The sequence below is a fragment of the Populus euphratica genome, unplaced genomic scaffold (genome assembly GCF_000495115.2).
Source record: "Populus euphratica unplaced genomic scaffold, PopEup_1.0 scaffold139.1, whole genome shotgun sequence".
Taxonomy (NCBI): domain Eukaryota; kingdom Viridiplantae; phylum Streptophyta; class Magnoliopsida; order Malpighiales; family Salicaceae; genus Populus; species Populus euphratica.
In genome coordinates, this window is record NW_011499969.1 from 137,588 (window position 1) to 148,059 (window position 10,472).

The following is a 10,472-nucleotide window of genomic DNA, read 5'->3' on the forward strand; positions in this document are numbered from 1 at the left end:
GTTGTGAACAATCTGAATAGAACTTCGGTTGTCATAATATATAACAATTTGAATAGAACTTCGGTTGTCATAATATATAGGAGTGTGATGAAAAAAGAAAACTCTCATATCTGCAAGTAACTAACGTAAACCAAATAATCTATTTGGTAGTAGATGTCAAAGCACAATATTCTTCTTTGGTTGAAGATTGAGAAACAATAAATTGTTTCTTGCTCTTTTAAGAAATAAAAAAATCACCTAAAAAGATATAAAAACTAGTAACAGACTTGCGATCTGTGAAATCATTGCTATGATTAGTATCAGAATATACACGTAGCTCCAGGAAAGAGGTGGATGGAAGAAAAGGAATCCAAAAGACTATACCTTGAAGATATTGCAAAATACAAAGAAAGTTGTCCAATGAACGGTAGTAGAAGAAGTAATAAATTGACAAATAACATGAACAACATAGACAATATCTGAATGAGTAATAGTGAGATATACCAAGCTCCCAATAATATCACGGTATAAAGTAGGATCTAACAAATGTAAACCATTAGAAAAAAGACACTTTGTGTTAACCTCAATGGGAGTATTTATAATTTTATTATCAGTAAGTCTAACTAACTCAAGAATATCTACATTATATTTCAACTAAGAAAGAAGTTAATTTCTAAGTGAGTAGGCTACCTTAATACTTAAGAATTATTGTAGAGAATCTAAATCCTTTATTCCAAACTATCTAGCTAACTTTGTCTTCAAAAATAAAATACTAGTAATGATTATGTCATTAACATATATAGACAAAACGATATAACCTGCATTAGTGCATTTAACAAAAAAAAAAAAAAAGAATTGTTAACTACTAGAAACAAATCTAAGAGAAGATATCACAACAAAAAATTTCTCAAACCAAGTATGAGGTGTTTATTTGAGACCATATAACGCTTTCTTAAGCTTGTAAACATACATAGAGTAATGTGAAACACCAAGATGGGGTGTCATATAAATTTTTTTTTTAGGATCTCCATTCAAGAAGGCATTTTTAACATCAACTTAAGAGATATGCCACTGAAGAATCGAAGCTACTATAATAAGAGTATAAATAGTAGTCATTTTTATAACAAGAGCAAATATCTCATCATAATTCATATCATACTATTAAGAGTATTCTTTTACAATCAATCTAACTTTGTATCACTCAATAGATTTATTAGAATTAGTCTTGATCTTATACACTCAACAACAACTAACAACATTTTTACTAAGAGGTAGAGAAACCAAATCTCAAGTATTTATCTGTTTTATACAAAGCAGAAAGTTCCTCATTCATAGTTGCTGCCAAAATGGATTAAGAATTGTGTTTTTAAAAGAAGAAGACTATAAGAGACAATGAATAAAAACTAAAAAGGAAGTAAAGAATGAAGAATAACAAAAATAGGCAAGATCTGGTAACTTTGCGGACTTAGAAATGCATATGGATTGATATAAAGGTGGATCCATAATCTCGAAAAGAGATTGAAGGGCCATAGAAAAAAATGGAGCTTCAGGTGTACTGGAAAGTGAAGTGTTAGTATATACAGAATGATTAATACGAATTGGTCAAATATAAGAAGATATATTTGAAGTACTAGAAACCTGAGATGATAAATTATTAGAATCCTCAGACAAAAGATCTATACAAATAAGATCAGATCTAATCAAGTTATGAGTAGTGAATGAAATAGAAAAGAAATGTATATGCTTGAGAAAAACAATATAACGAGTCACATAAAGTTTATGAGTTATTGGGTCAAAATAATGATATCTCTTTTTATCTTTACCGTAACCAAGAAAGACACAAACAACATATCCAAAGGATAACTTGCGGTGTTTTACATGAGGATGAAAAATAAAACAAGTACAACTAAAAACTTTAAAGAAGGAATAATTAGGTGCATACCCATACAACTTTTTGAAAGGAGAAAAATAACATTTGTAGATGATATCAAACCTTATTTGTTATCTCATATGTTGCAAACTATGTACCTATAAAATGCTCAACATAATTGTTAATGCAAGTAATAATCTTCGTATTGTTTGCTTCCCAGACATCTATTAAAGCAGCATAACCCTCATCAGTATTCCCAAGTTTCGTAAGAGTTCCACTAACATATCTCTATATATTTTTACCCTTAAGAAAATTTCTCATCATATAACTCAAATACGAATAATTCTTTTCATTCAACCTTACACTTACAAACTAAAACGGACCATCTCTTTCAATAGTATAATCAACAAACAAAGAAAACCAAAACATAAAATAAAAGAAAATGAAATACTAAATTGCAAAAACTGAACAAATATCTTTTCGAAGTTAGATTTGTAAAAGTTATATTTGAAATTAAACTTCCTTTCATGAAACCATACTTCAATACCATGTTAAACAATCCAAATAAATGAAAAGAAATATAAAAATAAAAAAAGAAGAGACTGGGGTTTTATTGATATTGCATAATAAAATCACAATAATCTAAAAAAAATATTTAACCTTAATATAAAAAGATTATATATAAACTAAAAATATTATTCTATCTTAATAAATAAAATAAAATAACCTTATATTTCTTAACAATACATAAATGTCATACCTGACTATTTAATATCCAAAACAGGACTTGATTATCATCAAATCTTACTATTTGCACCCTCTTATCAATTCCATTGATTTTTTTTTTTGAAGTGACTGTTAAGTTTTTTCAAGAAAGAAAAAGAAAAAGATAAAGGAGATGCTTTTCTTTTTGGGGTTGAATAGAATTGGAACATTGCCGTCAAAATATCACTATAAATGGTTATGGCAACTGGTTCGAGGAGATGTGGAAGGAGATTGGTTTCTTCTATTTTCAATAATAGGGAGTTTTTAACTGCTTGTAAAGGCAACAAGGTTAATTATTAGTAAAATGTTGATATTATTATATTGATAATAATATTAAAAATAATTATTATTATTTTTATTAACATTGGTATTAATTAAAAAAATAGATTTATCAATAATATATGTGATTTATATTTATGTTGTTTTCTTTTATATTTATATTTTATAGAAATATGAGTAAAACAATAAATATTTTAAATCTTATTAATTTTAATAATATTTACTTATTAAATGATTGAATTTATAAAAAACCTAGCATTCTTGGCGAAGAGGATTTAAGATAGGAGATTATTAAGGTACCATGTTCACTTTAACTTTAATTAATGAAGAGATCCATTTTAATACTGAGGATGAACTCGGTGGAAATTATTGTTTATTAAAATATTTATTCAATAACTTTTTTTATATACATACCACCATAAGATTAATATTATTATTTTTATGTTAATGATAAAAATGATATTTGATTTATATTATTTTACATTGAAATTTTTTATTTTATTAATATTTTAATTTTTTATTTACATTGAATTACTTTAAGTTAAAATTATTTTTAATTTTAATTCTAGACTGTTTAAAAATATTTTAAATCTTGAGATTATATTTATATATTTGATATTGTGTTTATATTACATGATCTAAAATTAATTTATCATTATGTTTGAATTGAAATTATATATATATGTGACACACTGCTTCCAATTTAGCAAATTAAACATTAAAAGAATTTTTAAAATCTTGGATTGGTCAAGGCCACTTCGAATACAGACAAGGCTAACGCTCCAAATGAATGGAACAACGCCGAACTTTGATGTATTCAAGTTTGGCTTGCGTCATAATTTTAATAAAACTCAAATATGGTTTGTGCTCATGTCGACTCTAAAATACGAGGCTCGAGCTCGACTCTCCTAAATATTGCTAGGCATGGGCTCGGCTCGAGCTTGTCTTGAATTAATCTCGTTTAAATTACTTAATAAGCATGTAGATGAGATAAGTTTAATCTGTAACACGTAAAAATTTAATATAATTGTCATCATAAAATGGTTTTATAAACATAATGCATTTCGTGAGTTTTTGAACAACATATATTTACATTATTTAACTCCTTCACATAACACCCGTATATAAATAATAAAATTTTTATTAAGTTTTATCTTATAAAAAATGTTTTTAATTATATATTAAATTAGTTTATTTTACAAAATCTTTCAAATTTTCAGAAGCTTATATGACGAGACTAGAAAAAAAAACCCGGGCTAAAAGATTAAAGGCATTTTTTATAAGCAAATAAAACTATACTTCGAAGATTAGCAAGAAAAATATTATGATATTTAATTCAGTATAATATTTATACGAATAACAAGAAAAGTGAGTTATATTTGAGCGTCAGAGAGAATAAATAATATTTTTTATACTTTAATTTTATTTAAGTTTTGTATTTTATTAATCTTGTATTTAGTTTTGTATTGTTTAGAAAGACAAAATCTAAAAAAATGAGTTTCAGAAAAATCTATATATATATATAATTAAAATAAATATCTTAAAAAACATTTAAGTTACATGATATTTAATATAAATATCTTATAAACATCTAAGTTTCAACAAGATATTTAATATAAATATTTTATAAATATTCTAAATATTTATAAAAATATATACATTATATAAAATACCATATAATTTAATTGGCTAAAAATTAATATTGTTGCGTAGTTTTTCTTCGTGAATCGTCAGTAAACTAAGTTATTCACAAGTTTTTAAACAAACTAGGCGACTCATGAAAGAACCGAGATCAGCGAGGTCCAGGCTTGGCTGTTTTATGACGAGCTTAAAGGATTTCAAGCAGACTTAGAAACGGTTTGGCTCATTTACAGCCTTGTACGAAGCTGAAGCTCTGTTTGACTTGGTTAATGGATGATGAGGTAACTTCACCCACTTCATGGTTTTTTGTTCTTTTGCATCTTTTCTTGTCCAAAAGAAGACGAAGAAATGAAATGAGTGGAAGCGCAAGACGGGGTTGTCCTAATTATAAAAGATTGTAAAACCAAATCTATAACCTTATCAGATACAATCTTCACTTATTCTCCTCAATTTAACATCAAAAAAGCCAAGACAGGGACTCATGTCCTGTCCTCTCTTTGCCCTTGGTGCCCCTTGTGCTTCAGTGGACGCAGCATCCCTCTCTTTCTCTATCTCTATCTCTCCCAGGTGTAGCCAAAATTCACTTACTGCAAAGGAAAGAGGGGAAGAGAAGGTGCGAGGATAAATCCCAGAGGAGAAGGGAATCTACGATAAATATGCTGAAGCTCGACCAGCCACGCGTTCTCTTTTTCTTTTGTTCCATTGCTTAACCAACCTGACCCACAATCACTCAAGACCAGCTCCCCCTCCTCCCCTCTCTCTGTCCACTCTCTTCTTCCTCGTTAAATTATTCATAAAGGGAGCTATTGAAGTAAACACCCTTTCCTATTTTTTACTACCACCTTAAAAAACAAGACAAAATCCCAAGCACTTGGCTTCCTTAAATACATACTGTAGACACACACGCGCGCGTGAATTCCTACTTGCTCGCCGGCTATGCCGACGCCGGTAAGCGTAGCGAGGCAATGCTTGACAGATGAGGCAGCGCGTGCTTTGGACGAAGCTGTTGCGGTAGCGCGTCGAAGAAACCACTGTCAAACAACCTCTCTCCACGCCGTCTCCGCTCTTCTAGCTCTCCCGGCCTCAACTCTCCGGGACGCCTGCTCACGTGCCACCACAAGCGCGTTCTCTTCACGCCGCCAGTTTCGCGCTCTGGACCTCTCTGTTGGCGTCTCTCTAGACCGGTTACCATCTTCGAGGACTATTGATGAGGAGCCACCGATATCGAATTCCCTGATGGCAGCGATCAAACGGTCGCAGGCGAATCAACGGAGACACCCTGATAATTTCCATTTGCACCAAATACACTGTAACCAGCAAGCAGCGTCGGTTTTGAAAGTTGAGATGAAACATTTCATTTTATCGATTTTGGATGATCCGATTGTGAGTCGTGTATTTGGGGAAGCCGGGTTTAGGAGTTATGATATAAAGATAGCAATAGTTCACCCGCCGGTTAGTCAAAGTTCGAAGTACTCGCCGGTCGGGTGCGCCCCAGTATTTCTATGTAACTTGCCGGGCTCGAATATTACGGGTCCGGGCCGACCACCCGGATTTAGTTTTCCTTTTAGCAGCGGGCTTGATGATGATGATGTTGGCGATGATGATGTTTGCAGGAGAATTGGTGAGGCTTTAGTGAGGAGAGATGGGAAAGGAAGAAACTTATTACTTGTTGGGGTTTATGCAAGTAAGGCTTTAAAGGGTTTTGTTGATAGTGTAAATAAAGAAAACAAAGGAGGTGTTTTGCCTAGTGAGATTAGTGGGGTGAGTGTCATTAGCATTGAAGATGAGATTATTCATTTTGTTAGCGAGCCAGGGGGCGACAAAGAGAAGATGGGATTGAAGTTTGAGGAGTTGGGTCAGGAATTGGAGCAGTATTCAGGTCCTGGAATTGTTGTGAATTTCGGAGATATGAAGGTTTTGGTTGGTGAAAATGTGTGTGGTGATGCTGTGAGTTATTTGGTTTCGAAATTGACGAGTTTATGGGAGGGTTTTAGGGGGAAAGTTTGGTTGGTGGGAACAGCAGATAGTTATGACACATATTTAAAGTCTGTAGGGAGGTTTTCGAGTGTGGAAAAGGATTGGGATCTTAGGGTTCTGCCTATTGCTTCTTATAAGAGTCCTGTTGGCGATTTTAGTTCGAAATCGAGGTGAGCAGTTTTATACTGTGAATTTGTTGGGTCAAAAGCTGAAAATAACCTCTATTATGCTTTTATTGGATATTTCTTAAAATTTGGATGCAAGAATTTCTATGCAGGGTGGTGGAGTTTAAGTTTGATGTTTGCATTTCTGATTGTAGCATACAGTAAGAGGAAGATGGGAGAAGGATATGGCCCAAAAAGATTGGCCTGAATTTGATATTTTTTTTTTTTTACTTAAAATTGCTTCTATGAACCAGAGATTGCTGCTGTTTTATTTGGACTAGTGTATATGCTTTCTTATTTGTCATCTTGGATTCTTGTTTATATTAGTAGATGCATTTCCTAAGCTTTCACTACACATAATTTTTTTCCTAGGCTTCTTGTTTGAGTGCCAAGTATTGTCTTGTTAAAATGACCACTTATTCTTGTTGCCTTGGCATTAATTCACTGTCTTAAATTTTGCACTCTAGTGCCATGTTTTGTGAATCTAGAAATACTGTTAAAGTTTGATCACGTCTCACTTTTAAGTTTTAATTGTCCATTAAGTGAAATTTAGTGTCGTGCTGATCTTCTTCTCCCCTTGCACCCCTGTGGTTATATCTTGCATTTTTATCATTTTGTTGAAAATGAAATGATGTGCCATGTCAATGGCTACTGCTATTCCAAAATCAAATTGCAAATATGTGTGCTGCACGTACAATTTAGCTTCTGACCAAAATTTACCCATTGAATCTCACAGTTACCTGCTCATGACACTTTCAGCTTGTTGGGTTCTTTTGTTCCATTTGGTGGGTTCTTTTCTACACCATCTGATTTCAAAAAACCAACGAACATCATAAATCAGGCGATTATATGCTGTCACCTTTGCAATGCAAAGTATGAGAAAGATGTTGCTGCTATTCTGAAGACAGGGTCAACAACGTCAGTTGCTGATCAGAGCTCAGAGAAGTTACCTTCTTTGCTACAGATGGCTGAATGTGACACGGGAAGGGCAGTGGACGCAGTCAAGGTGTGTTCCTCTGTGGTTGCAAATCTTTGACTTAGCTCACCATGCACTCACATAACTATGCGGTTCTTGTATGAAAGGTTCACAAAGATTTATCTGCCCATTATGTTTTTTCTATTTTGCCATTGGTATTGGTGGCCATATTTATGGATGTGTGCGCTTCATCTTCAGTGCAGCCCAGAGATGATGATACAGCATTGAATGCTAAAATTTTGGGGCTGCGAAATAAATGGAATGATATCTGTCAACGTCTTCATCATGCACAGCCATTCTTCAAATTTGATGTTTCCCACGCCACATCCCATGTCTCCATTGCTGAGGGCTTTCAATGTGTAGCAGATGGTAAGAAGAGCAGAAGCAATAGCAGCAGCAGAGATTCCTCACTGAATGAGAGTCAATGTGTGAATCTAAATCCTGGTTTTTGTTTGAACAAGCAAAAGATCTTTCCAGCAAAACATTGTGTAGATTCTGAAACCGAGGATGTTAATCATGGATCTCAGCAACTGGAAGAAGTTCCAAGACTTAAGCACAAAGAGAAAGAGAGCCCTTCGTTTACCCCTTGCCCTCTTTCTAATGTGAGTCTGCCCACTGACCAGACATCATCTTCATCTGTCACTTCTGTAACCACACATTTGGGGTTGGGAACACTTTATGCAACTAGCGCTCAGGAGCATAATATTACAAAATTATGTAACCCTATGGAGCATCTTCAGCACTTCTCAGGTTCTGGTTCTGCAGAGTTTGATGACAATACTTCACTTCAGATTGCAAAATCTTCTTCCTGCTCTGGCCCCCTTTCAGGAGGGAAATTCAATTTAAGAGATTTCAAATCAGTGATGAGAGCTATTTCTGAAAAAGTTAGCTGGCAGGTTAGAGCCACGCATGCTATTGGCGAAGCTGTATCCCGCTGCAAAGCAGGGCATGGAAGACACCATGGTTCAAATTCCAAAGGAGATATTTCATTTATTCTCCTTGGACCTGACAGAATTGGAAAGAAAAAAATTGCTTCAGCACTTGCTGAGGTAATGTTCGGCAGTACCCAGAGCTTCATCTCTCTGGATTTGGGATCCCATGATAAGGTAAGCTCATCAAACTCAATATTTGACAGCCAAGAATTACTACATGATGATGAATTAGGGAGGTTGACGACTTTTGTTGATCGTATTGCTTCAAAGTTGAGCAAGAAACCCCATTCGTTAATCTTTCTTGAAAACATAGACAAGGCTGATCCTATGGTCCAGCATAGCTTGTCCTCCGCTTTGAGGACTGGTAAATTCCCAGATTCACGTGGAAGAGAAGTTAGCACCAACAATACCATTTTTGTGGCAACATCAACAATCATGGTGGGTAATACGAACTTCCTGTCAGAAAACAAATCCATTAGGTTTTCCGAGGAAATGATACTTGGAGCTAAAAGCTGGCAAATGCAAATATTAGTGGAACATGCTGCGGAAGCTACCAGTAAAAGGAGTGAAATGAATGTGAGGATTTCAAGAGAAATAACCTCTGCGGTCTCATACGCGAATAAAAGAAAATTAGATGCAACCAGTGACTTTATGGAGCAGGAAAGTAGCTGTGAGTCTAGCAAACGGGCCCACAAGGCATTGCGATCCTATCTGGATTTGAATCTTCCTGTAGAGGACACAGGAGAGTGTGCCAATTACGGCGACAATGACAGTGACTCCATTTCTGAAAGCTCGCAAGCTTGGTTGGAAGATTTTTCTGATCAAGTGGATGAAAAGGTGGTATTCAAGACATTTGATTTTGATTCCCTCGCTGAAAAGATAGTGAAGGAAATCAGCAAACAATTTCAGATGGCATTCGGATATGAGGTATTGTTGGAGATTGATGATGAAGTCATGGTCCAAATACTTGCAGCTGCTTGGTTGTCTGAGAAGGAGAGAGCAATGGAGGACTGGATTGAAGAGGTGGCTGGGAGAGGGTTCAGAAAAGCCAAGCTGAAGTCCCAATTTAGTGCTCAGAGTGTTGTAAAGCTAGTTACTTGTAAAGGCATTGTGGTGAAAGAGCAGGCTCCTGGAATACGCCTGCCTTCAAGAATCAATCTGTGAACTGATTTTTGGTTCATCAATGCTTCTTGTAATTATATGTATAGTAGCGTATAGGCTATAGCTCTAGTTTCTGAAAAGCCTTTTTGGTTAATCGACCCCATGATTTTTTTTCCTTCATTGTGCCACTTTTTAGATGATATAAAGAAAAATAGCGGTAACTTTTCGTTCTAAAAACTGTGCATGCTGTTCTGCCTCTGAGCAGGTGGCCCTTCACTCGCCAAAGCAATTTTATCTTTCAAACCATGCCACGCTTGCAGCGCACATGAGCGTCTTTCTTCGTAATATTGTGCACTGGACTGTTTTACTGGACTAGGTGGTAGTTCTTCAGGCCGCCGGGAAGTGACTCCATCGTCAGACTCCATTGTTAGTACACATATCAATTACGGTGGAAAGGTTCACGCCGGCAACACTATTCCATTTGCAATTGATGGCTGCCGTGCTAACAGTCGTGGAGAAGGGTTGATCTGCTTCTGGAAAGCAAAGGCAAATATGGATGCAGATTCAAAACTTTCTGACTCTGTACCTTTCCATCTGTTAGGCCCAACCAAGTTATATTGGTGGAAAAGAAATATTTCATCGAGCACATGAATGAATAAATCTCTTTTCTTGTATCACTAAACTGTTTCATATTTGTTGGAAAATACTTTTATCATTAAAAAAAGAAATAAAAAGCGGAGCAAGGAAGATTTGTAAATGGAGCACCATGGTGTAATGACTTTGCAAGG

The 10,472-nt window shown here is 34.7% G+C and overlaps 1 protein-coding gene across 1 annotated transcript; it reads left to right on the forward strand.

The window, feature by feature from the left end:
* Positions 1 to 4,870: 4,870 nt before the first annotated feature.
* On the forward strand, positions 4,871 to 9,911 carry LOC105139144 (uncharacterized). Its single transcript, XM_011045480.1, has 3 exons — positions 4,871 to 6,681; positions 7,435 to 7,681; positions 7,855 to 9,911. The coding sequence occupies exons 1-3, from the start codon at positions 5,471 to 5,473 to the stop codon at positions 9,745 to 9,747; spliced, it is 3,351 nt and encodes a 1,116-aa protein (XP_011043782.1). The 5' UTR covers positions 4,871 to 5,470; the 3' UTR covers positions 9,748 to 9,911.
* Positions 9,912 to 10,472: the final 561 nt, after the last annotated feature.